The sequence below is a fragment of the Cervus elaphus genome, chromosome 8 (assembly GCF_910594005.1).
Source record: "Cervus elaphus chromosome 8, mCerEla1.1, whole genome shotgun sequence".
NCBI classification, from domain to species: domain Eukaryota; kingdom Metazoa; phylum Chordata; class Mammalia; order Artiodactyla; family Cervidae; genus Cervus; species Cervus elaphus.
In genome coordinates, this window is record NC_057822.1 from 11,611,981 (window position 1) to 11,639,315 (window position 27,335).

General features: G+C 55.1%; 1 protein-coding gene across 4 annotated transcripts in view; it reads left to right on the top strand.

Annotated features, from left to right (window-relative positions):
• The first annotated feature begins 2,257 nt into the window (after positions 1 to 2,257).
• Positions 2,258 to 27,335, top strand: part of PTPRU (protein tyrosine phosphatase receptor type U) — an 88,537-nt gene continuing 63,459 nt past the window's right edge. For 2 of the 4 annotated variants that reach the window (XM_043909509.1, XM_043909508.1), the window contains exons 1-7: positions 2,273 to 2,448; positions 20,588 to 20,719; positions 23,694 to 23,965; positions 24,499 to 24,580; positions 24,681 to 24,796; positions 25,316 to 25,490; positions 26,126 to 26,419. In XM_043909509.1, coding sequence (XP_043765444.1) covers positions 2,376 to 2,448; positions 20,588 to 20,719; positions 23,694 to 23,965; positions 24,499 to 24,580; positions 24,681 to 24,796; positions 25,316 to 25,490; positions 26,126 to 26,419 — 1,144 coding nt within the window. In that variant the 5' untranslated portion in view covers positions 2,273 to 2,375. Of the gene's footprint in view, positions 2,449 to 9,300; positions 9,504 to 20,587; positions 20,720 to 23,693; positions 23,966 to 24,498; positions 24,581 to 24,680; positions 24,797 to 25,315; positions 25,491 to 26,125; positions 26,420 to 27,335 lie in introns of those variants that run through there. The other 2 variants (XM_043909506.1, XM_043909507.1) reach the window with 2 other exon arrangements.

Below are 27,335 nucleotides of genomic sequence, written 5' to 3' on the forward strand. Positions count from 1 at the left end.
AGCTTCTATTCAATTCAAGCCAGAAGTCTTTGATTCAAGTCTCGGAGCTGCTGCATACTACACGTAGTCTTGGAAAAGTCACTTTCTCTCTCTGTACCTTAATTTTCTCAACTGTGTCATGGGAAAAATAGTGGTAAAGATTAAATGAGTCCATACAGGTGAAACACATAGAAGGTACCTGGTCTTATGTAGAAATGGAAAACTAGTTTGTAGTCATTGTACAAAGGTTTATCCTGGGCGGAGGCCCAAATGTACTTAACCTGTGTAGCCTGGAGATAGACTAGAATCAATGAGGGTCATTGAGGGGGGTAGATTTCATGGCATGACGAGAAAGAACTTTTTAAAAGCCAGCCAGCATAGCAAGGAGAAATAGCTGAATCCATTATTAGAGCTGGAGACTTCAACAGCTCTCTCTCAGAAATAAACATGTCCAGCAGGCAGAAACTCAGGGAAGACATAATTAAACTCCACAACACCATCAATCAACTAAAGATAAAGGTCATCTAAAAACTACTTCAGGGACTTTTCTGATGGATTGGGGGCTAAGACTCTGAGTTCCCAGTGCAGGTGGCCAGGGTTTGATCTCTGGTCAGGGAACTAGATCCCACATGCCGCAACTAAATAAATAAAGGCTACTTCATCCAGCAACAGCAGAGTACACAGTCTTCCCAAGATCACATGGAATTTTTACCAAGATAGACCACCTACTGGACCATAAAACACAACTTAACAAACTTGAAAGAAAAGAATCATACAGTGATTGCTCTCAGATCATAGTTGAATTAAACTACAAATAATAACAGAGAGTTGAAAAATCCCCAAATACTTGGAGATTAAATAACATACTTCTAAAAAACACATGGGTCAAAGAAATCTCAAGAGGAATTTAAATTTTTTGACATATTAATAAATGAAAACTAAATGAAAACACAACTTATCAAAATTTGTGGGATGCTGGGTAAGCAGTGCATAGAGGGAAATTTATAGCACTGAATGCATCTATGAGAAAAGGAAAAAGATCTGCAATTAATCATCTAAACTTCTGCCTTAAGAAACTAGAAACAGAAGAGCAAATTGAATGCCAGGGAAGCAGGAAAATAATAAAAATTAGAGATGAAATCAGTGAAATGAAAAATAGGAAATCAATAGAGAAAAAACAACCAAACCAAAAGCTGCTTCTTTGAAAAGATTAATAAATTGATAAGTCTCTAGCCAGACTAGGAAAAGAAGAGAAAGGACACAGATTACTAATATCAGAAATGAAAGGGGGGACATCACTACAGATCCCATGGACATTAAAAGGATGATAAAGGCCAACAAAAGTCCATCTAGTCAAAGCTATGGTTTTTCCAGTAGTCATGTATGGATGTGAGAGTTGGACTATAAAGAAAGCTGAGCACTGAAGAATTGATGCTTTTGAATTGTGGTGTTGGAGAAGACTCTTGAGAGTCCCTTGGATTGCAAGGAGATCCAACCAGTCCATCCTGAAGGAAATCAGTCCTAAATATTCATTGGAGGGACTGATGCTGAAGCTGAAACTCCAATACTTCGGCCACCTGATGGGAAGAACTGATTCATTGGAAAAGACTGATGCTGAGAAAGATTGAAGGCGGGAGGAGAAGGGGAAGACAGAGGATGATGAAATGGTTGGGTGGCATCACCGACTCACTGGACACGAGTCTGAGTAAACTCCGGGAGTTGGTGATGGACAGGGAGGTCTGGCGTGCCGCAGTCCATGGGCTTGCAAAGAGTTGGACACGACTGAGCGACTGAAGTGAACTGAACTGAAAGGAATACTACGAACAGCTCTAAAAGCTAGCGTTTCCAAGACCCCATCGCTTACTCTTGGTAGGGGATGAGCTCCCTGTCCTTGGAGATAAGGATGGATGCGCACTGAAAGGGATCGAGGTAGAGGGGATTCAAGCATTGGGTAGGACCGAGAGGCTCTGTGTCCCTGGGTCTCTGTCCTGGAGAGCTGTGTGCGAGCGAGGAACGAGCAATAAGCAGAGGACTGGATCTGCTCTCCTAAGAATGTCGGTGCCGGGTGGGTTCAGAGGCGGGTGGGAATCCAGGCCCCGCCCGGGACCGCCAGGCAGGGGTCCGGGAGTGGGGGCGGGGCGCGTCAGGGCCGCGGGCGACCGGACTGGGCAGGGGCGCGCGCGGCTGCCAGTAGGGGGCGCCTCGAGACCGAGGAACGCGAGGCCGAGCCTGACGTCAGCGCCCCGCTTGCTTGGGCTCCCGCTCTGGACTCGGCGCCAGTCCCGCTCGGCGCCGCGCCGCTTCGCTCCGGCTCCGGCTCGCCGTGGGCTCGGCTCGGGCTCCCGCGGCGGCGGCGCCCCCCCCGCGCCGGGCCCCGGGGCAGGCGGCGGCGCACCATGGCCCGCGCCCAGGCTCTCGTCCTGGCGCTCACCTTCCAGCTCTGCGCACCCGAGACCGAGACTCCGGCAGGTAAGCGCGCGTCGGTCGGACCCAGTTTGCCCCGCCGAGCCCCGGCGCCGGTGGCGTATCTCCAAAGAAAGTGGGAGTGTTGGGTGACCGGACGTAGCGAGCTTGCTCCCGGTGTGTCTTGAGTGTTGATCGTGTGCTCAGGGGGTTGTGTGCCTGCGAATGTGTCCTGAGGGATGTGCAAGAAAAGGTGCTGTGTGTGCTGTGTGTCCACGAGTGTGTTGGGGTGAATGTTGTGTGCATCAAGGCATGGGGTGTGCGCCGAGTGTCGTGTCTGCCTCTGTGTAGTGTGTGTGTGGGGCCAAGTAGGATTTTATGTCTGTTGTGTGTCCATCCGAGTTCGGTTGTGTGGCAGGAGTTGCCTCGGCTGATGTGTTGCGTTTGTGGGCATCTGTGTGTGCCCTAGCCCGGAGTGCTGTTTCTTGTGTGTCCGAGAATGGCTTCTGTGTTTTGTGTTCTGCGTGTGGCGAAGAGTGCTCTGTGGATTCTGCCCGCGTGTGGAGCAGAGGACGCGTGTGCGATGTGTGTGCTTGTGAGATCCGTGTACGTGTGTGAAGGCGTGGGAACGGGTCCGGAACGAGTGTGTCCGCGCGCCGTGTGCGCGATGTGTACGTGTGTCTGGGGCCAGTGGTGTGCTCCTCCGGGGGCTGCGTGGGTCCCAGTGAATGCCGAGTGTGCCGGGAATGCGTGTGTAGGAGCGTGTCTGGAGCGGATGTGAGTGTGTTCGTGCAAGCTGGCTGCGTGTCCAGGAATGTTGCGAGTGTGGTCCGCGCCTGGGCCACGGCTGAGTGTGTGTGCCCTGGGCCGGGGCCGCCCGAGGGGGCGGTGCAGGTTGTGTTGTGTGTGTGTCCCTCGGGTGTGCGCGTGGGGCGCGCGGGCCCCGGAACAAGTTGTCCTGGCGGCGCCCGGTTGCCTCCCCGGTCGGGCCGGGCCTGAGGCTTGGCAGCGAGGGATGGGGGCCCGGCGGCCGCCGACTCCGACATGTCGGGCTGTTTGTTGTTTCGCAAGTTCAGCGCGGCGCTGGCTGGTGGCGGATCCGAGACGGCGCCGGGTCTGCGGGGCGCTGGGGCCGGGGCCCGGAGGGCCCAGCGCGGGGTAGGGGGCGGCCGCCGGGCGCGCCGGGGCCGGTGGGAGGGGAGGGCCGTGCGGCCGGGCGATCGTGTGGGGACCGGGCCGCGGCTGCACCCAGGCGGCGGGGCGGGGTGGGGGGTGCGTCCGGGTGGGCCGGGCCTGGCTCTGGGCGGCCGGACGGCGCCCCCTCTGGTTGCGCGCGGGAGGCGCCGTGGACGCCGGGGTCTCCTGGGACACCCCCCTCCGTCGACTCCGCAACTTTGTGCGGCCTCCCCGCTGGCGGGGACGGCGGGGTGTGAGTGTACGCGTGTGAGCGTGTGTCTCGGTGCTTCTGGGTGCCGTGTGACCGCGCTGTCTCTCTGAGTGTTTCGGAGAGTGGAGTCTTTCGGAGGTGTGTTGTGTGTGTGTGTGTCTGTGTGTGAACTTGTACGTGTGATCGCGTTTCTGAATATGTGTATCCAGAGCTGTGGCTGTATATCCGTATGTGCTGTGGACCGTGTGTCGGCGGCGGCTGTGTGTTCCTGTGTCTGTCCCCGCCTCCCCCACCCCCGATCCTACCCGGAGGCCTGGGATGCCACACTGGGGGCCCTCTCCTGCGGAGTTGCGTCTGATGGCCTTTCTGGGGCGGGGGTGGCCTGTCCCCTCCCGGCGGCCTCAGCATCCCCGCCCCCTCTGGTTGGGCGGCTCCAGTCTGGTACCCGGGGCGCCCGAGTAACGGGGAGACGCCCCAGACGGGTTTCCGAGCCGAGACACAGGCAGAGCTACCTCGGCCCCAGGGAGCCTCCTTCAGGCCGCCGGTCTCCGAGAACTGGCCTCTCCGGATCGCATTTGCTGCCCTGCCGCCCCCTCCGGCCTCTTTGGGCGGAGCTCCCAGGGTGCCCGCGGCCTCTCCCACCACTGACTCTAAGGTCAGCCGGACCCTGCGGCCCCAGGCCATCGCGCACAGCTTTAGCTTTGACACCTGAGCGCCAGAGAGGACCCCTAAGGCTACCTCCCTCCTTATCTTCCCCCAAACCTTACCCCTGTCCTGCAGCGACTTTGCCCCCTCCCCCACTCTGAGATCAAACCGAGGGTACTACACGCTCTCCCATCTCTACCTCCATCACCTTGATTCTGAGAACCCTCAGACGTGGCCCCCCCTCTTATAACAGGGACTGAGGTTGAGGACTGAGATCTTGAACCAGTTGCTCCCATTTCTGGGGCCCCGGTTTTCTGCTCTGTCCCACCGGCTTCATGATAAAGGTGTATGGTACTTGGTAGATTGCAAAGTAAGCCTCTGTCTGTGAGTGCCAAGGAACAAAAGATGGTTTTGAGGATGGCTACAGAGCCCCAGAGGCTGTGATTTGCAGCCAGGGGGACCTGGGTTCAAATTTGCCTCTGCCACTTGCTGTCCTCTTGTCCTTGGGCAAGTCACGTCTCTTCCACAGTTCCTGACACTTGTAGCTATTACTGTTGAGCTTCATTCAGAAGCCCTGAGTAGAAGGGGTATGATCTCGCCGCGTCCCCGAACTGGTTTGAGTCAGCCCAGCTCCCTGAAAGGGCCTCCTGAGTCCCCCCTCCCTCCAAAGGGTGGGTGGTGATGTCTCTGAGCCATGCAAATCTGGCAGTAATTTATTCCGTTGCGTTCTAGCTCATTTTGTCCTTTTGGTTGCTGGCGCTGTGGACAGCAGGAATGAGGGAGAGGCTGCCCAGTGGTTTCAGGTTGGGCAATGAAGGCTTGTCTGGGCAGCTGGCCCTTCTCCCTGGGGTGGGGGAGGGACTCAACAGGGAGACGTGAGCGTGGCCAGAGTGGGGGGATGCTGAGCTCCTGGGCGGCTCCGGTGCCGGGGAGAACCCAGGGTGGATGTCCTGCTTGTCCCAGGAGTGCCGCCGTCCTGCCCTGCTTTCGTCAGCTAAGCCAGACCAGGGTGGGGGGTGGCTGGTCACGCAGGACTGGGCTAGCTAGAGTTGTTGGGACAGCCTTGTGCCCTCCTTTTTCTTTCAAAGCCCTTCCCTCCTCCAAGTTGTTCTCCTGTATCCTGATGCACCCGACCCTTATGCCGTCTCAGGATCTCTCTCATCTGTCCCCTTCTCTCCATCCTTACCCATCTTGCATGTGCAGGCAGGTTCCAGCCTCTTCCTTCACCCTTCCCTCCATGGTGTCAGGGATCTTCCTAAATCACATTTGAAAGCCTGGTTTGAAACCTTTTGAAAGCTCACCATTACCTCCCAGTTAAGTCTCTTCCCCAGGTCCTCTTGCCTGTCCTGACCCCTCCCTCCCTGTCCAGTCCCATCAGCTTTCTGCTCTTTGCCTTGCATCCTATGCTCTGACCAGTTTAACCCACCTCCCAATACCCACTAAATGCCCATTGCCCTCCATCTTCTCTCTGGGCCTTTGGACAAGCTGTATTTTCTCCCCAGAACTCTCTAACTCCACCTCCTCACTGAGTGAATTCCTGGTCCTCCTTCAGGTTTTAGCTTAGACATCACCTCCTCTCTGAAGCCTTCCTTGGTTCCTCCCTCTTCTAGTTCAAGAAGGGAGGAGGGGGTTGATTGGATTTTTCGTAGCACTGTAATTATTGTAATTACAGTTTATTGGTCCTTTCTCCCTTAGAGACCTTGAGCTCTGTGGGGATAGGGACTGGGTATTTAGCTCACTTTTGGATCTTAACTGCTAGGTTCAAGGCCTGGCCCACTCCTGATGAGTAAATACACCAGGCAGGAAAGAATGAGTGATGTCCAGGGGGTCAAGTTCTGAGCTGGAGATGCCAGATGGGGGCGCACCAACTCCACTGAAAGTAGAGATTGAAGAAATAGGTTTCCCTCCAGGAATCTGGAAAATTCTGCTGGGGGGGGATGGTGTTGTATGAAAAGGCCACACAGAGCGTGTCATCTGGGAACTGGGAGTTGGAGAGGTCATCTCCCTGCCGGGCAGCCCCCCGCCCCCCGCCGCTGTCCGCCACCCCCTCTCCCACAATCACCCTTGCCCCCCAGCGGCTAGCAGGGTCTGTTGTCACCCCTGGTCTCAGCTCTTTGTCCTGGAGGCTCGGCAGTTGGTGAGACGCATCAGAGTCCCAACCGTCACTGAGCGTCGGTCTGGGGAGGAGGGGGAGGGCCCTGTGGGGGGAGGGCGGGTGTTCCCTCAATCCTCTGTCCTCCTCTCAGCCTCTGTCCTGGCTGCCCCTGAACCCAGGAATCGGGGAGTGCTGCTCCCCGTGGTGACCCTGCAGGTGGGGTTTGGGCAGGGGCCGGGGGAGGTGTGTGTGGGTGTCACCCTGACATCTGGACAGTCAGAATGTGTGTGTGTGTGTGTGTGTGTATTTGTATTTGTGTGTGGCTGTGATTGTATGATCATAGCCTGGGGCACAGGACATATGTGTGGCTTCTCAGGGGGTCTGGCCATCTGGTCACCCTGTGTGGCAGGATCTGAATTCCGAGTCGAGAGGTGACCAGCTGCTCTGATTCCGGGGAGCCTGATGCTGGGTGTCCGGGTATCCATGTGTCTGATCCCTGGAGTTTGGGTGCAGAGCTCTTTGGGTGGGTGACGTCTCAGGATCTGGGCATGGGTGTCCCAGGACCCAGATGTGGGAGGATCGGGGTGTGTCAACATAAGAATATCCCAGTGTCTCTGGATCCGGAGGTGGGTGTACCCCGGTGACTGGGAGTCCTCAGGTTAGTGGGTGTGGGGGACTGTAGCTGCCTTATGCCTGGCTGTGGGTCTGCCCAGATGCCTGGGTGTGGGTACCCACGTGTCTGGGCCTGGGGTATCTATGTATCCAGCAATGGGGTGCGCCTGTGTTGGAGTATCCAGGTGTTGGTGGGCTTGGCTGTAGGGTGCTCTGTGGTCAGCGTGTCTAGGTGTATATTTAGGTGTCTGCATCTCCAGGAAAGGGGTGTGCATGTTTGGGTGGGGAGGGTCTGTGTGGTTGTGCCCTGTTGTGGACCAGGGCCTGGGCCTGTGCCCACCCAGCCTGTGATGCTGCCTTCCAGGGGGCCGACCTCCTGATCTTCAGACAGTCCCCAGTGCTAGGGCCCTCTGGAGGAAGCCCCTGCGGTTCTGCTTCTCAATGGATGGTCACTAGAACTTTATCAAATGGTGGAAACGTTCTCCACCTGCACTCTCCGATTTGGTGGCTGCTTCTTCGCAGGTGGCTGTTGGTTTGCTTATTTTTTGTCTACACTGGGTCTTTGTTTTGGTGCACGGGCTCTTCATCGCGGCTTGCGGGCTTCTCTCTAGTTGCCTGGCGCTGATTTCTCTAGTTGCTCCAGGGCATGTGAAATCTTAATTCCCCAAGCAGGGATTGAACCCACATTCTCTGTGTCGGAAGGCAGATTCTCAACCACTGAACCAGCGGGCAAGTCCCTGGCTATTAGATTTTAATTTAAATAAACATTCAGTCGCTCAGTCTCACCCCCCAATTTTGAGTCCTCAAGAGTCGCCTCTTGCTAGTAACTATTGTATTGGTCAGGCTGTGTACTGGTCAAGAGCATCTCCATCACAGCAAAAAACTCCATGTACATTGCTGGTCTAGAGGTGCAAGGCCTACAGCATCTTTAGTGAGGCCTGGACACCTCACCAAGTGGACGGACTGTCACTTTGTGGCCACTGAAGAAGGCTTTTCCGAATCCACATCCCCTTCTCTGCAGCCCCTTCATTCCATGCTTGGACCATTGTAGCGGCCCCCTCCTTGGTCTCCGTTCTGCCATCTGCCTGCTTCTACCATCCTGGGATCTGAATGGCCTCTCAGGCAGACATAGGATGCTGCCGCTCCCTTGCTCTAAGCTGAAGGCTCTCCAGCGCCCAGGGGCCAAAGCCTGAGATGGCAGAGAAGACCCCGTACGACCCAGTCCCTGCTCTCCATGACGGCTTTGTGTTTATATCTCTCCTCCCCTGACCCCGCTCCTCCCTGTCCGCCTTTGGCTCCAGGCTCACCAGGCCAGTGTTGATCCCAGAACCCGCCAGGCCCTTTCACACCTCTCTACTTTTGCATATGCTGTGCCTTCTGCCAAGAATGCCCTTCCCACCTGCCTCAGTTCCTGGAAGCCTGCCTTCTTGTCCAGCTTTCAGAGTTCAGCTCTGATGTCCCTTCCCCAGGGAAGCCTTCTCAGACCCTTTCTGGCACGGTTGACCAGGTTTCTCCCACAGCGCACGCGAGTCAGTGGGCTGCAGCCTTTCCCATCTCCTTCCCCACTAGGCTGGGAGGAAGGGCTGGGTCAGTGGTGAAGAATCCGCCTGCGATGCAGAAGATGCAGGAGATGTGGGTTCTATCCCTGGGTTAGGAAGGTCCCCTGGAGAGGAGCATGGCAACCCACTCCAGTATTCTTGCCTGGAGAATCCCATGGACAGAGGAGCCTGGCAGGCTACAGTTCATAGGGTTGCAAAGAGTTGGACACGACTGAAACTGCTGAGCACGCACACATGCACGCATAGGGGAGGGGAGGAAGGATTGGGAGAGGGAAATTGGGAAGGCGTGTTGAGATATTTGATGGGCAAGATCACAGCCAGGGATGGAATGACAGCTGTGGGGTGGGGAACCATGAGGGGGGATGGGAGATAACCTGCTATAAAGCTATATCAGGGGGATGGGGACAGCTGGGAATGAGGGGACAGGTGGTGTTGGGGGGACAACTGAGGGTGGGGGAATAGATGGGGGATGGCTAGAAGGGGAAGTGGGACAGCTGAGGGACAAAAGGTGACAACTGGAAAGTATTAGAAACCTATTTGGGCAGGATGGGGGGGTCTTAACTGAGAGGGTGGGCCATACATTGCTCAGGATGTGTGCAAGTGGGTGTTTCTGCCTGTGTGTGTGTGTACCTAGAGTGTAGTGGTGAAGTGTGGCTTACGAACCACACCATCTAGGTTCTGATCCTGGCTCTCCCACTGCTAGCCACGTATCCCTTGGGCAAGTTGCTTGACCTCTCTGACCCTTTAGTGTTCTCATCTGTGAGAGGAGAGATGATAATGGAACATACTGCATGGGACTGCAGTGAGGATGTCTTTTATACACGTACGTGTATAGTTTAGAACAGGTTCTGGCATGTGGTAAGCCCTGGGTGTGCTAAACTGTTATTAAGTGTGTGTGTCTGTGATACAGCATCCTATGTGCTCAGAAGAGCTTGTTTTTGGCTTCCGATGAAATCCAGGCTTGGGAGGGGGCATGGTGGCGGGGCTGCTGGAGGGAGGATCCAGGTTCACTGGGTCTGGGAAGCCTCTCGCCTGCTTCCCTCCCTGTTCATCCCACTTCCCACCCACTCGGTGCCAAGGCCTAATCCAATAGGTGTCCCTCTCTGTCTCTCTCTCCTCCTGCCCCGCACTGCCCAGCCCTGGGCTGGGGGCCAGGGGATGTGCTTTAATTGTCCAAAAGCTTTTCAGCAGAATCTGAATTCATTGTTCGCCTGCCAGCGCGCTGGGGCCCTGCTCAGATAGAAATACCTGGACCATGTGCTCAGTTCTGGCTGCCCGCCCCGTGAGTGGTTGTGGCTTCATCCTGTGCCCTTGGAGAGTCAGTGGGGTGGAAGATGCTGGGGATGGGAGATACGAGAGGGGGAAGCCCGCAGGGCGGATGGGGCCTCAGCCCCCAACCCGTAGGGTGGCCAACTCAGCCTGGCAGAGCTGTAGACGCAAGGGTTTTCTGGGGTCTGGGCTCCCCTGCTGTCCCGATCATCATGGGAGGCGTGTGCCACCTCTTGACCTCACGCTAAGAACTGCCCTGCATCACAGCCCTGGACTGCTTGGCTGTGTGCTCTCTGGGGCTCCTGGACCCATCTCCTCAGGGCTGGGCCACTGGATTTCATCCATGCACGGCTCTGCATCTCAGCCCTACGCTGCGTGGCTGCACTCTGTGAGTTTCCGCGCTGCATGGACTGTGTGGACTTGCGTGCGTGTCTGTTCGCTCCATCTGCAGGGTCCCGTGGGGCTGTGTGCTGTCGTCGCGCTGCCTTTTGTGTCTCTGCGGCTCTCTTCTGTGTCTCCTGTGCTGCGTGACTGTCGGACGACGGTGTGTGTCAGGCTTGTGGCCTCTCCTGGAATCGGGCATGGTCCCTGGCCACACATCCCTGGACTGTGCCAACAGATGGCGCGCTACCACGACACTGCCGCTGCATCACGTGGCCTCTGTAGGCGCTGCCTGGTCGCTGTGGACATCTGTACTGCATCGGGGATGGGCGGGAACAGCCTGTCTGCGGTCCCCCGTCCTGCAGTCCTGGGACAGCATCCCTTGCCGGCACGGCACGTCTGTCGCGTTGCTTCACTGCGCTGCGCCTTCTCCTGGCCCGGCCCTGCGCCCTGCATCACTGCTGCTCTAACGCCGCCCCTGTGTTATTTCGGCCTTTCCCTGTAGAGCCGCTGAGGTGTCAGCTGCTGTCCTTCCCGGGGTTCTGTAGGCAGCCCCAGATGAGCAGTGTTTTTGCTTCAAGCGGCTTCACTGCAGGTTTCCTCTGGCTCCCACTGCATGCTGCCTGAAGTTGGGAGTGAAACTGCAACTCGAGGCCACGTTGCTGGGGTCTGGACTGGTGTGGGTTTTTACCTGCATTACCTTTGCAAGCACCTGGTGATGCTCCTGTGCCCTGCACGCCTTCACTGCCCTGGGCCTCTGCCTTGCACTGTACCTGGTCACCTGTTCGGGCGATCTACTGGGTTTCAAGATCCAGAGCATTTGCACCGAATTCCCTGTTCCACCCGGTGTCTTCACGACATTCCATTTTGGTGCCACTTTCTCGCCCTGCTCTCGAGTCTACACTTTCTGTGCTCCTTGGGACTGTGTGGAGCACCCAGCACTTCCTTCTGCACTGCACAATGTCCTTCTCTTTGCGTGTCCGTCTCTCTGTGTTAAGCCTGCCTCCTCTAGACATCCTTTGGGTGAGAATTCATGAACCGCCTGTTATGTGCCAGGCCTAGTGAAGCTTGGGCGGACCCCCTTGGTGTTCTTCTATACACCTATCCCTTGGGGCCCAGTGCCAGCCCAGTGTAACCCTAAGTTGCTCACTGGTGCACCATACCTCCGAGCAGCTCTGGGTCATGGGCACGATGGATGGGGCACCTCTCCACTGCGTCATGGCACCGGCCAGTCCTGCGTGCTGTGTCTGGTGCCGTGTGAGGCCTGTGCACCCTGGCTCTGCCCCCGTGCCCTGTGTAACTGCATTACGCCTCGGCGCAGCGTGGAACTGCTGCCCTGCACCCCAACACCCACACTGGGGTCACGTAGCCCTCTCTCTCCATGGGACCATTAGAAATCCACGTCTTTGCACTGCACGTGTTCATGCACAGCCCTCTGCCTCTCTACTCTGCACTTAAAAAAATTATTTTAAAATATTTTGGCCACGCCACGTGGCATGTGGGGTCTTAGTTCTATGACCAGGGATCAAACCCACATCCCCTGCATGGGAAGGGTGGCGTCTTAAGCACTGGACTGCACTGTGGTTTTATGTGACACAGGGTGTCTGCACTACCGGAGTCCATGGACTATTTGCCTACTGAACCTCTGCACAGAACAGCCCTCCCTTCAGCCCTTTGCCTCTGGAGTCCAGCCTTGCCCCACGTCTTCCCCTTCAGTTCAGTTCAGTTGCTCAGTCGTGTCTGACTCTTTGCGACCCCATCGACTGCAGCCAGGCTTCCCTGTCCATCACCAGCTCCCGGAGCTTACTCAAACTCATGTCTATTGAGTTGGTGATGCTATCCAACCATCTCATCCTCTGTCATCCCCTTCTCCTCCCGCCTTCAATCTTTCTCAGCATCACGGTCTCTTCCAGTGAATCAGTTCACATCAGGTGGCCAAAGTATTGGAGTTTCAGCTTCAGCATCAGTCCTTCGAATGAATATTCAGAACTGATTTCCTTTAGGATGGACTGGTTGGATCTCCTTGCAGTCTAAGGGACTCTCAAGAGTCTTCTCCAACATCATAGTTCAAAAGCATCAGTTCTTCAGTGCTCAGCTTTCTTTATAGTCCAACTCTCACATCCATACATGACTACTAGAAAAACCATAGCCTTGAATAGACAGAACTTTGTTGGCAAAGTAATGTCTCTGCTTTTTAGTATGCTGTCTAGGTTGGTCATAGCTTTTCTTCCAAGGAGCAAGCGTCTTTTAATTTCATTTCTTCCCCTTACATGAACAATATGACAGCCCTGCTGTTAATTTTGGGGCTTGCTGTGCTTTTGACCCAGGAGCTGGGGAGTAGGTCTGGCCGAAGTTTCCTCTGCTGTAGCTGACTTCCTTCTCTTCTCAGTAGAGATGGAAGGATGCTGGCACCGTTGGGTTCTGTATTGGCTCCGTAGTGGGTAAAGCTCAGCTTTCTCACCCTGTGGCCTGGCCCTGGGTAATCTTCTTGGTTGCAGCTCTGCTGGATGCTGTGTGATTAGAAAGTGGGCATATTGCTGCCAGCCCTGCCCTTGATTAATCGATCACCAATTATTTAGGGCTCTGGAGAGCAGCGCCAGGGAGCCCTAGCTGAGGTCTGGCTGTGTTGATCCGGGCCAGGAGAGCAGTAAAGTGGGCTGGGCCAGGTTTCTGGACTGGAGTCATGGTCTTTGAGTCTGGGTGGGGTTGGTCAGGATCAGAAGAAGTTTTGATATTTATATAAAATGGAATATTCAGTTCAGTCGCTCAGTCATGTCTGACTCTGCGACCCCATGTACTGCAGCATGCCAGGCTTCCCTGTCCATCACCAACTCCCGGAGCTTGCTGAAGCTCATGTCCATTGAGTCAGTGATGTCATCCAACCATCTCATCCTCTGTCATCCCCTTCTCCCCCTGCGTTCAATCATTCCCAGGGTCTTTTCCAATGAGATATTAGTCAGCCATAAAATGGAACAAATTTGAGTCAGTTGAACTGGGGTGGATGAATCTAGAGCCTGTTATGCAGAGTGAAGTAAGTCAGAAAGAGAAAAATAAATATCTTATATTAATATATATATAAGGAATCTAGAATAATGGTACTGACGAACCTATCCTCAGGGCAGGAATAGAGACACAGATGTAGAGGGTGGACTTGTGGACTCAGTAGAGGAAGGAGAGGGTGGGATGAACTGAGAGAGTAGCACTGAAATATATAAATCACCATGTGTAAAATTGATAGCTAGTGGGAAGTTGCTCTATAACACAGGGAGCTCAGCCTGGTGCTCTGTGACGACCTAGAGGGGTGGGATGGTGGGGGGAGGCAGATTCAAGAGGGAGAGGATGTATTAATATGTATACTTATGACTGATTCATGTTGTGGTACAGCAGAAAGCAACACAACTTTGTAAAGCAGTTATCCTCCAATTAAAAATAAATTAGAGAAAAAGGAACCGGCTGGGATGGTGCGGTCAGTAAGTCCAGCCTTGGTTGGTATTCTACTATGCACAGGGCTTGGGGATGGTGTTCAAAGGCAAAAGAGACCTCAAGAAGGGAGGAGGTGGAGGTTAGACAGGCCTGAGATGGAGCTGTTGTTGGGGTGGAGAACTTGGGATGGGGCTAGGTTGGGCAAGAATGTCCAAGGGTGAGTCTGTGTTGGTTCCAGGGTTGTGTTGGGCTACCCAGAAAGGGGGAGTGGCTTCAGATGATGGCATGAGCCAGTGTCATTCTCGGGGTTGTATCTGAGTTTCCCAGGCCAGGGTTGGGGCTATGCCAGGGGTAGGGTATGAGACCAGCCCCTACAGTTGTAATCCATCGGGAGGAGTTTTGTTTCTCCTGGGGCCATCCCTTGGGAACTGGATGTTCTATTGACAAACCAAAGGGAACAAAAATCTCATTGCAAACAGACTCTGTTTACCTAGGGTCTTTGGAAAACACTGATGCTGGCTGGCAGCCGTAGTTGGCACAGAGCACCATTGCCTGTCTGGTGGGGAGGAAGTCTGGTGCTTCCATGTTTGTGGTGCCCACACGCATAGGCACACACGCACACACATGCACCATTTGCCTCTACCCACCGCGTACGCTCACCTCCCCTTAGGTACACACTTGCTGCTGACTGTACCCCTATATCTCTGCAAGTAAACAAATGCCTACATACCCACAACTTCACAGCACACTGCTGGGAGACTCACACTTTGAGACCCGTGCTCCCCCTCACACACCTGTCCCCCGTAGCATCTCTCTGCCCTCAAATTATTCTTGCCCACATGCATGCTCACACAAATGGAATCAGAATTCTAGAGGTGGAACAGCCTTAGAACTCACACTAGATGTTCATTCTCATTTCATAGGTGAGCAAGTGGGGCTTCAGAGAGGGCAAGCCACCTGCCCAAGGTCACACAGGGAGTTAGAGGCTCAGCGGGAATTAGATCCAGGCCTCCTGCCTCCCAGTCGTGTGCTCACAAGTCAGTACCAGGCCATCACACACTCTCACCGCCGTGTACACGTGTGTGCCTGCACACACACACACACACACACACACACACACACATGTCTGTACATGGAAATATGTGCATATGGAGGGGTGGAGACCCCCTCCTACACTCTGATTCCTCTTGCAGAGGTTGCTTTGCCCCTTACATCACCCCATCCAGAGCCCAGCCGGATGTGGATAAACCATCATCCTCCCTTCCCAAATTGTGGCTGACGGTTGCTCAGGCAACCGCCTGCCAGATTGGGGAGATTAGCTGAGGAATGTAGCTGGGCCAGTTTGAGCTGAGGCTGGGGGAGCTGTTGGGGGTCCTGGGTTGATTCAGCCCACCTCTCAGGGAGGCCCTGGCAGAGATGCTGTACCCACAGAGGGGTCTGGTTTTCTCCCTGGCCCCAGCTGAGACTCTGTCCCCAAGGCATGGATGAGGCTGGGGGAAGAGAGTGTGAGAATTTGAGCATGTGTGTGTGTGTATGTGTGTGTATGTGTGCATGAGCACGCGTGCTCATTGTGCATCTCTGTTGGTGTGCTTGGAACTGTGCTGTTTGTGTCCATGATGGGAACTTGAGGTCCCTTCCTCACCAGTTTCTGACATCTGACTCCAGACCCCTTGTTGACTTATCCCACTTCTGATCCTATAGTGCCCTCTGGAGAAGCCCCCTGCCTTCCTCATGGCTTATAGCAGGTGTCTCCAACCTCCGGGATCTAGTGCCTGATGGTCTGAGGTGGAGCTGATGTAATAATAATAGAAATAAAGTACACAATAAATGTAATGTGCTTGAATCATCTCAAAACCATTGCTGCTCCCACCCTCCCGCCCTGTCTAGAAAAATTGTCTTGCACGAAACTGGTCCCTGGTCCCAAAAAGGCTGAGGACCGCTGGCTGATAGGATGTATCACACTGTCTCATCTGAATCCAGGAGCTTCTCTGCTCCAATATGAATTGTGTCTTCCCCACTCAGAATGAGGCCAGACCTCTCACTCTGGCACTTGGCTCTCCTAGATCTGGCCTCAGCCTCCTGCCCACCAGTCTCACCTCCCATTGCTTTGGCCAGTCTGGGTTCCTCTCTGTGCCCCGAATGAACATGTTACCCACTACCTTCCTTTGCTGCTGCTGGGCCCTTTGCCTCAAATGCCCCTCTCCATCTCTGCTGGCCACAGTGACACCCATCCTTCTAGGCTCTGCTCATGTGCCCACCTCCAGGAAACCACCCCCTGCACCTACCTTCCTCCCCTGACCACCCCTCCCCCGACCGTCCCCGCCACCGTGGCCTTGACTCTTCTCTGTTTGCCTCATTCCCTCACCTCCACTCTGACTAGGAAGTCCTTGGAGGCAGAGCCGAGTCTTAACCATCCTCGTGCCTTTACTGGTGCCAACCCGGGGCCTGCTTTATACTCTCAGTGAATGAACGTCCTGTGAATGGAACTGAATTGGCACATGTGGCCAGTCTTCTTGAATGAAGATAGATGGCTTAAATCCCAGCTTCTCAGACTTAAGATGTGGCCTGGGGCAAGCCACCTCCACCTCCCTGTGCCTTGGCGTCCATCTGTAAAGTAGGAGTAATCATAGTACCTACCTTGTGAGTTACTTTGAGGGATAGTAGTATTAGGTAGTTAGAATAGGGAGAAGGAGTCCAAAATGGCGGTGGCTAAAAGGCCTGGAAGGGGAAAGCCCGTGAAAATAGAACAAAGGAAGGTCCGCGGACCGGAGTGAGAACCTCAGGTAAAACAAACAACGCTCCTGCCTAAGCCCAATTTGCATATAACAGGCCCAGGGACAGAGAAGCATATAAAAAGAGGAGCCAAAGCCCTCTTCTCTCTCGCGCGCGCGCGCGTGCGACGGGGCGCTCTTCTCTTCGCGTCTTTGGATCAACGTGCCCTCACCCCTCGAAGATGGATTTTCCTGCTATTATCTAAATAAACAGAGCTGTAACACTGATTTATTTAAGAGCTATAACACGGTCTGTCCTCCGAGAGCTGCGACCCGCCGAGGGGACTTCAATGTCCGTCACTCCAAATTTTTGCTGTGACGAGACAAAGAACCGAGGCGCAGACACTCGCGTGACAGCAGCTCGGCAGGCCCTGGTGGTGGGGGCAGCCCTCCTGTGGTGGGGTTGATGTGTGTGTGCATGTCCGGGCCCCAGTCTGGGTCGATGGAGCCGAGAGGGATTTCCTGACTGTTCTTGCTGTCGATGCAAAGTCTGATCTATTTTCTTCCCTCTGGGCTGGGGGACCCCAGCAGGAGTTGGGTCTCTATCAGAACTGGGGGCCTGGCTTTGGGACTCTTAGCTCCTGAGCCATCCAGACTGGAGGTGATGAGGGCTTTCGCCAGGATCTGGGAGGGCAGACTGTTCCCATCCCAGAGTGAGCTGGGGACCAGGTCAGGGTGGGGCTCTCCTTGGAGAGTCTGGCCCCAAATTTGTTACCCTCTAAGGATGATAGCTGCAGTGGGCCTGGCCCAGAAACTCAGGACTAGGGATGGACACAGGACAAGGAGAGAAATCCTTCTGCCACTGGAAGGGGATGCTCTGGGTGGTGACAGTCAGCTGGGGTCAGTCAGCCTGGTGGGTCAACTGTTGGAGTTGTTTGATAGCAGTCAGGGGTCACTCTGGCCGTGGTCGGCTGGTCTGAGGTCAGTCAGTCAGTCTGGTCGAAGTCAGATGGTCTGGTGGTCATCTGGATGGGGCCATTGGCTCAGGTCTGTCTGTTTGGGTGTCACTGACCTGGGTCAGGCAGTCTGAAGGTTACCTTGGCTAAGGTCAGACAGTCTGGGGGTCCCTCTGACCAGGTCACTTAGTCTGGGAGTCCTGACAGCTCACGTGGCCTGGCCTGGCTTGGAGTGGATGGGAGGAAGCAAAGGGGTTGGCATTCTCGGGCTCGCCCTAGGGCCACGGGTGACACGTCTGGGACAGCTGCCTTGTTACTTTCCCAGATCCTGGGAAAAGCAGCACTCTAGATTCTGGGGTCCCCTTTATGGCAATTCATCTGGCTCAGGGAGGCCTTGGCTAAAACCCTCAGGCACAGACTCAGCTCAGGGTAGATGAAGTCAGCTGTCTCCTCCTCCAGGAAGCCCTCCCTGACCATCTCTACTGGTCATGTTCTCTCTGTGTGCTGTGCTGTGGATCATTTTCTAGGGGGAGAGCCAAGGCCTCCCCAGCACAGATGGGGTTAAAACCTACCATCCATAGGCTACAGGGCACATGCTGACCAGAGTTCTTCACACAAAGAGGCAAAGTGCTCAGCCAAGGTCCCGCCCCAGCTCTGAAGTGAGGCTTCTATTATTTTGTCCCATCCACTCTGTACCAGCCTCATGTCCCCTTTGTTTTACACTCTGATGGGGTCTGTGAAGAGGAAAGGGAGACTCCCCCCTCAACAGCGGTGAGCCTGTGTGTGCCTGGCTGTGCAGGTCAGCTCAAGATGCTGCTTCACGTGGTCTCTGACAGCCTGGAGAGGTCCCTGCTGCAGAGGGAACAGCAGAGCCTCCTGAAGGTCAGGTCACCGGCCGTGTGTGTAGCTGCCCACTGCTGTGCCTGGCACGTGGCACGCACTCCCTGTTACTCTCTGCTTCTCATCCCTCCTCTCCTTGAGGCTGAGAAGGGGCTCAGATTTGCCCCTTCTCAGAGTGAAGCCTTTCCTGGTGGGGAAAGTGGACTTCAGCCTCTGAGCTCCGTGGACTCAGATTCTGCTTCTGTTACTCAGCTGGCTCAGGTGCAGAGCTCCGGTCTTCTGAGTGCTTGCATGTGCCGGGTATCGTGCTCAGTGGACCCCTGTGTTGAATCCTCAATAAACACCCATGTGGATGGGGAAACTGAGGATGAGAAATGGTCATGGTCACAGGACCAGCACATTGCAGAGTCAAGATTCAATCAATCCCAAGTCTGTCTGATGCCAAAGCCCACTTGGTTATCTACAGCCTTATACTGTGGACAAATCTCTTCACCCCTTGGAACCTCAGTCGCTTCATCTATCAAGTGGGGAGAAGCACTAGTGACTGGCAGGTACCCAGGACAGGGCCTGGCATGATTTGTGTCTGCTTCCTGGCCGCTCATCCAGGCGTTTTCCTGGGTCTCAGATGCCTAAGTCTACCCATGGTGGTGGTGGTGATGTGTGCTCAGTCACGTCCAACTCTTTGTAACCCCATGGACTGTAGCCCACCAGGCCCCTCTGTCCGTGGGATTCTTCAGGCAAGAGTACTGGAGTGGGTTGCCATTTCCTCCTCCAGGGGATCGTCCCGACCCAGGGATCAAACCCCAGTTCCTTGTATCAGCCTGCATTGGCAGGTGGATTCTTTACCGCTGCACCAGCTCAGGGGAGAGTGCAGGCACCAGTTACTTCCTGAACCAGTGATGTTCTCAGGTGTATTAGGGGGGCTTTGATCAGCCAGCTAAGATACATGGACCTCATTACCAACTGAAGGGCTCGCATCCCTTTCGGTCCCCTCTTCCTGCCTCCCCTTCTCCTTATTTAAACTGTGCATAGTGGCTCAGAATCTTGGGAATTTGCTTCCTACAGTCATGGGTGCCTGGACCTCACATGACAGTGTTTTTGCCTGCCATGTTCCTGCAGTCAGGGACCTCAGTTGGGTGACTTTGGGTGGTGTGCATCCCTTGAGCTCATTCATCAAGTAGAAGTAACACAGTAGTGGTACCTACTCAGAAGCCGAGGCCTAAATGGGACTCCACACTCAGAGCATTTAGCATTGTGCTGGGCTTGTTGTAAGTCACGTGATCAGTTGTTGTTGTTATTTTTAAGGAGATGCCATCAAGGCTGGCTTAGGGCAATCGATTCTGCCAGTCCTGGGGCCCACTGTCTGTCCTCTCTGCAAAGATGCAGGGGCTGGTGATAGAACACTGACCAGCAGTCAGGATATCTTGGTTCAAACTCCGCCTCTGCCACTGACCTGCCGATTGACCTTAAACAAGTTACTCAGCCTTTTTGGGCCTCAGTTTCCTTACCTATAAAATGGGGATAATTCTAGTTCTGATCTCACGAGTTGTCGTGAGACTTTAATCGATAGTAATGATAATAATGGGCTTCCCTGGTGGCTCAGATGGTAAAGAATCGCCTGCAATGCGGGAGACCTGGGTTCAATCCCTGGGTTGGAAAGATCCCCTGGAGAGGGTACGGAAACCCACTCCAGCATTCTTGCCTGGAAAATCCACCTGGACAGAGGAGCCTGGCGGGCTGCAGTCCATGGGGTCGCAAAGAATCAGACATGACTGAGTGACTAAGCACAGCACATGATAACGTGCTTCCCTGGAGGCTCAGATGGTAAAGACTCTGCCTGTAATGCAGGAGATCTGGGTTCAGTCCCTGAGTAGGGAAGATCCCCCTGGAGAAGGGAATGGCAGCGATTGCAGTATTCTTGCCTGGAGAATCTCATGGACAGAGGAACCTGGGTGGACTGTAGCCATGTGACCTGACTGAGTGACAAACACACAAACACACCGAGTAATAACAACTAGCTTTTGCTGAAGAGGGTCTTTAATGGGTGCTTGAGCCGTAGGGCTTTGGGGACTGCTGAAGGGGGTGGGGAATGTGGGAGGTCTTGGCATGGGGAGGAGACAATGGAAAGAGGGCCTTGGTGGGGGGAGGGGGTGGGGGAGGGAGCATTTTGTTGGAGGGAGCAGTGGGGGGAGGGCTTGAGGAGGCGGAGAGGAGGAGGGTGGGCCTGGGTGGGAGGGGACCGTGGGGGCACCTGGAGGGTAGTCCCAGGAGCCCTTTGGGCCAGCGCCTCCACTCCAGCCTGGGCTAAGCAGGCCCTGCCCTCACAGCCGGCTGCACCTTCGAGGAGACGAGTGACCCAGCGGTGCCTTGCGAGTACAGCCAGGCCCAGTACGACGACTTCCAGTGGGAGCAGGTGCGGATCCACCCCGGCACCAGGGCGCCTGCGGACCTGCCCCACGGTGAGCCTACCCTCAGCACCATTCCTCCTTCGTCTCCTTCCGGGGCCATGCTGTGTTATCCTGGGTCCATTGCTTAACCTCTCTGGGCCTCATCTGCTCTGTAGCGGCACACGTGACACTGTGAATGTGGAGCTCTCTGGACTCAGACCAGTCGTGTACATCCGGTAGTTTTACCTGTAAAATGGGCGCAGGTTTTCAAGTCCTCAAAGACCCTTGTAAACTTAAGATAAAGCCCACCTCCCGTTATTCCTGGGGCAGCTTAGCTCAGGATCCTCCTTATTCCTGCCGAGTCTTCCTAAATCCTCCACCTTCAGGGAGGCTCCCTTCTCCCTGTGACTAAATCCTGGTCTCCCAGGACGTCAAGATGCTGACAGAGCAGTCGCCCTGGGGGCTGGATGTGTGTAAAACCTTCCTTCCTCTGCCCCTTTCTTCCTGCGAGCCTCAGGTCTTTCCCAGCTTCTGCCTTGCCCAGTCCCTATTTCAGGATGGGGAGCATCTGGCGTCATGAACACTGGGCTGGGAGTCAGGAGACTAACGGCGTAGATCCTCGCCCTGGCCTTCTACCCTGATGACGGCCTCGAGTGCACTGAGTCATGAAGCCTGGTTCAGATCCTGGCTTCATCACTTTACCAGCTGTGTAGTTTCTGGCAAGTCACTTAACTTCTCTGAGCTTCCATTTCCTTAAATGCAAAATGGAGCACAGAATAATCCATTTTATAGTGTTGTAATATACATAATGTGGGGGTGGCATGTAAGGGTTCAGTGAATGCTTAGAAACAATTGTTGGAGATATTTGAGGGGCCCAACTGCTAAGATCCACCCCTTGTCATTGGGTAAAGAATCAACTGGGGATTAAGAAGAGGATAAGATGGATGGAGGCCAGATTGTCACCTTTATTACTGATAAAGGCTAGATCGGAGGACGTAGCATAGTAGGAAAACCAAATGGGCTTGCTGAGGGAACCCAGAACTGGATAGCTGAGTCCCCTCCCCTTGGCCCTGTCACAGTAGGAGGCCAGGGCCTTTGTTGCTCAGCTCACAGTATGGCCAGGATGGCATCTGCTGTCAAGAGTACATGGGAGGGACAGCAAAGGTTCTCACTGTGGGGCCAGGACTTGAAGCCAACAGGAGGGAGGCCCTCCATGACCTGGCCTCTGCAGCCTGGCCTCCTACCCCTGGCCTCGTCTCCTGGAGGCCTCCGGTGCCTCCCCGCTTCTGTGCATTTGCTCACACTCTGCCCGCCATGGGACACTTATCTCTGCCTTCACAGGACTCTTAGCTCCTTGTGTGACCTCTGTCCTGGCAGATCTCAAAGTCTGAGCTGGGTGACAGTGAGCTGTCAAGATGCCCACCACGGCAGGGATGCTGAGTGGGCTGACTCCGTACCCTCAGGGCCCAGTCTTGGCCTGAGATGGGTTAGCCTTCAGGTTCCAAGGTGGCTGGTTTGAGTTCATCTCTTACAGTCCTGACCACCTTGGGTAGGTTCTGCTTCTCTCTCTCCCCCACACCACTAGAGACAGACCCAGTGAGAAAAGGGGATGAGAAATTTCATATGCAGTATGGGCCTTGAGCCGGATCCTGGGGATGCAGTGGTGAGCCAGATGGATGGAGTCTCTGCTGTGTTTGGTGCTCACATTTTAGGGAAGGGAGATGGAGGTGGAGAGAGAAGGGAGGAGGGGATATTCACCCTCGCAGTCAGAGAGCAGGAGAGAGGAGAGGGTGGGGCAATGGGGATGAAGGGAGTGGATGAGAGAAGCGGGAGGGATGCAGACTGAGAAAAAACTAGGGGAAAGAAGAGAGAGAGGCAGAGGGAGCAGGAGGAAGAGGCAAGAACAAAGTGTCAGATTGAAAGGGGGAGAGAGCCGCACACACAGCTGCTCACAGGGAGAGGAGAGAGGATGGAGGCGTGGGCCAAGAGAGACTGTGCTGGGGGCTGGGATGCATCCCTTCCTGGGTGGGGATGGGGATCTGGAGTTTTGTTTACGACCCCACCAGGACTGATGCAGGAGCTGCCGCCTTCACAGGCTTCTGGCTCCCGCAGATGAATGCGATTTCCTCCAGCGGAGTCGCTGGAGAGCCCTCCCGGAGCAGGGAGCCTTGTGGTTTGGGATCTGAATGAGCTTGTGTTGGCCGGTGGCCAAGCCTGGGAAGAGGCAGCCCTGCTTGGTTTCGGGCACCCTCTTGGCAGCTGCCGGGGCCTTCTCCCCACAGGAGGGAGGCCATAATCCCTCAGCCAGATCTGGAGGAGTCCAGCTCCCTTTTCCCCCTCCACCCCTCTCCCCCGCTCCCAGTGCGCAGCCTGGATCTCTGGGGAAGGGACAGGACTGCCTTTCTCCAGGTTTGAAAACAATAGAATTGTATCCCAGGAATTTAGATTCAGGGGGATGGGGGCCCGAAGGAAAGTTAGAGTCCTTTCATTCAATCTCTGTTCTGTGTGTTTGTTCAGCATGCAGACCTGTGCTGGTGACACAGTGGAGCCCCGAGGTATCACAGGCTTGTGGGGAGAGTGATACACACTTTATTAATGATCCAGGTGCCAGGAGAGACATCCGCAGAGCGACGCGGTGGGGAGTGGGGGGAGCTTCAGAAGAGGTGGACTTTGAGGGCCTGTCACGTGCCAGACTCTTGACTCCTGAGATGACTGTTGTAGTCCCTGCCTCTCAGGACAGCTCAGTAGGTGGGAAAAGACATGGACCAACAGGAGCTTGGATGGAGGTCATAAGGGGTGATGCGAGGAGCAATAAAGGATTTTGGCAAAGCCAGATCTGTGTATTTTTTTGCTGCTGCAAGCCTTTCCTTTGGGAAAGGGATGCAGGGAAATGGAGGGACTTATCCCATGAGTCAGAGCTGGGACCAGAACTCGGGCCCCCTGCCTCTAGATGAAGTCCTTTGTTTTTGCCTCCTCCTCTGTGCCCCCCCTAACCCTGGTCCTCCCCTATGTTCTCAGCGCCTGCCTCTTCCTCCTCTCTTTCCAGGCTCCTACTTGGTGGTCAACGCTTCCCAGCATGCTCCAGGCCAGCGGGCCCATGTCATCTTCCAGAGCCTGAGTGAGAATGATACCCACTGTGTGCAGTTCAGCTACTTCCTATATAGCCGGGATGGGCACAGCCCGGGCACCTTGGGCATCTACGTGCGTGTCAATGGGGGTCCCCTGGGCAGTGCTGTCTGGAATATGACTGGATCCCACGGCCGACAGTGGCACCAGGCTGAACTGGCTGTCAGCACCTTCTGGCCTAATGAATATCAGGTGGGCTGGGTTCTGTCTGCGGTTAGTCTGTGATTGGGGGCTGTGGGTAGAGTGGGGTGTCAGTGTGAGGTCAGGGTAAGCAAGTGGCCGAGGTTGGAGTTAGTCAGTGTTCAGCATCAGGAGTCTGTCTGCGGTCAAGGTCAGTGACCAGTCTGTGGTTCTTCAGTAATGGTTCAGTCTGGGTTCAGCATCAGAGGTCATTGTTAACAGTGATAGTTTGTCGCTAGAGAAGGGGTGAGTTGGAAGAATAGTGCTGACTTGGAAACCCTGTCTTGGCTGCCAAGTTTTGTGGCTTGAATGTAACATCCATCCGGGATTGGATGGAACCTCTGGCCTTCACCTTGTTAGCTCTGCGTGCTGACACCCTCTGCCACAACCAGCTTGCTTGGTATGGAGGGTAATTGTTAGATGGGGCTGACCTCTACTTGGGGAGGATGGGGCTGGAGCAGAGCTTGAAAGGGGGCTCTTGTGGGCACCTCCCCAGGCAGGGCTGGAGAGATGTCAGATGACAGGAACCCTCCCTCCTCCCCCAGGTGCTGTTTGAGGCCCTCATCTCCCCAGACCGCAGGGGCTACATGGGTCTAGATGACATCCTGCTTCTCAGCTACCCCTGCGGTGAGTCCTGGCCCCGTGGGGTACAGGGTGAGGGGTGCGCTGCGGCTCCTGCCGACAGGGGGGGGCTGGCCCAGCTCACGCCAGGGCTCCATTTCGGCAGCAAAGGCCCCGCATTTCTCCCGCCTGGGCGACGTGGAGGTCAACGCGGGCCAGAACGCCTCCTTTCAGTGTATGGCGGCTGGCCGAGCAGCGGAGGCCGAGCGTTTCCTTCTGCAGGTGAGCGGGGATGGGGGGTGCCGGGTCGGGGGCGGGGGGCGAGGGGGACCTTGGCCAGCTTCTTACGAAAAGTTCAAGCTCCCTTGCGGAGTGCTGAGGCCTTCCATCCTTCTCCAGCACCCAAACACATGCATCCTGGCTCATCCTAGGCTCTGTGCTTTTGGGTGCCCCTTCCCCCGACATCAGAGCACCGCTCCAGGAGTCCCCCCCACCCAACCACACCCCGCCACCAAGGCAGAGCAACCATATTTCCTTAATCGGCCCCACCCCTTCTTGGGGCAGGGCTGGTTCCAGGAATCCCACCCGGCCCTGGGTAGTTTCAGTTCAGTTCAGTTCAGTTCATTCGCCCAGTCGTGTTCGACTCTTTGCGACCCCATGAACCACAGCACGCCAGGCCTCCCTGGGTAGTTTAGGGATGGCGAAATGGGGCCGGGACAGTTTACCACTCCGCTCGCCCGGGTCAAATGGAGACCCTTCTTCCCTGGCGCGCCTGATCCACTGGCCCCTCTCCCGGCTCAGCGACAGAGTGGGGCCCTGCTGCCCGCAGCCGGCGTGCGGCACATCAGCCACCGGCGCTTCATGGCCACCTTCTCGCTGGTCGCCGTGAGCCGCGAGGATCAGGACCTGTACCGCTGCGTGTCCCAGGCCCCGCGTGGAGCCGGCGTCTCCAACTTCGCGGAGCTGATCGTCAAGGGTGAGCTAGCAGTCGGCCTCCGAGGGGCGGGGCGGGCGAAGGTGGAGTGGGAGTGGCTTCTACCTGGGGGCGGAGTCTCGTCCATGGGGCGTGGCCCATGGACGCGCAGGAAAGGCTGAGTCCGACTTCAGGTGTGCTCTGACCTCCCCGGCGGGGCTCGCGGAGGGGGCGTCATCTCCTGGGAGATCGGGTCCTAACTGAAGGTCAGGGTGGGGAGGAGATCCCTCTGAGAAGTGGGCCCGCGTGGGGACTGGGTCAAGGTGTGACCCCGGGCGAGGCGGGATCGGGCTGTTGGCCTCCCAGGGTTGACCCGAACCGACAAGCGGTCAGCCCTTAGAGGCGAGGACTTTGGGATGTGGAAGGGAGTGAGGGAGAAGGTGTAGGCTGAGAGGTGAGGGGCAAGGTCAGCTTTTGGAGTTCGGCGTCTCTTAGGGCCTGGGGATTTAGTGAGAAGAGGCAGTCTAGTCGAGGACTTGGGGGGCTGCATGAGGAGCCTGGAGCGGGGGCGGGGGCGGGGGTGGGGGTGGGGGACCAGGAAGGCTCTGGAGGTTTTGGGTGTTGCAGGATGAGGAGCTGGGAGCCAGGGATTCATAGCGGCGTCCGTCTGGCTCCGTCTTTCCCCCATCTCCTTGCAGAGCCCCCTACCCCCATTGCACCCCCGCAGCTGCTGCGTGCCGGTCCCACCTACCTCATCATTCAGCTCAACACCAACTCCATCATCGGCGACGGGCCGATCGTCCGAAAGGAGATTGAGTACCGCATGGCGCGCGGCCCGTGGGCCGAGGTGCACGCCGTCAGCCTGCAGACCTATAAGCTGTGGCACCTCGACCCCGACACGGAGTACGAGATCAGCGTGCTGCTCACGCGCCCCGGTGACGGTGGCACCGGCCGTCCCGGGCCGCCCCTCGTCAGCCGCACCAAGTGTGCAGGTGGGTGCTTGCTGGCTTCACTCCCTCCTCCGGATACCCAGCTACGGACTCAGGGCAACCGAGGGGCCAAGGGCACATTCTGAGCAGTATGGCCTCCCTCTCTGCCTCTCAAACTTTCTGAACCTTTATGATTTTCGCTCCATCCCAGTTATGGTAAAGAAAAGGATGATAGCTAACACTTTACTCTGTGAAGGACACATGTGTGTGTCATATTTAAAACTCAGAACAACCCCATGATCTAGGTACTCTTGTCGTACCCATTTTACAGATGAGGTGTAAAATCTGTAACCTCTGTACAGATTATCATGAATAGAGATGTTAAGTGACTGGTTCAAAGTCACACAGCTAGTAAGTAGCAGAGCAGCAAGGGATTGGAACTCTTGACTGGCTGGCTTCAGAATCTGTGTTCTTAATTCTACACTGTATCATCTAGATAAAATAAACAACTAAACAGCGTAAAATACAAGTGTGTTATTAAATTCTAGCTGGATTCTCTCATCTGGGCATTTAAGCCTGAGGTCTGCTTTTTCTTGTTTAAAAGGGTAAAGCATCTGTTATGAGCAATGGCACACCTGCACCAGAGGAGACTTTTTTGTTTAATCAGAAGAGAGACTGAGAACCAAGCGATTTTCTTACTCTGTGATTTCAGCATTTTTGTGGTTGTTGTTGAATTTTTATTGCCATATAAAAGATTCATATGTGGTTATAAGGAAAAATACAAGAGATTTTCCTTTTCACTTTACCCTATTTCCTGCAATGGTAACATTTTGCAAAACTGTAGTGTATATTACTCTCAAGATACTGACATTGACAAAATCCACAGACCTTATTCAGACTTACCCAGTGTCATTTGTCCTCATTTGTGTGTATGTGTGTGTATCTAGTTCTATATAGTTTTAGTGTTGGTTTGTGTATT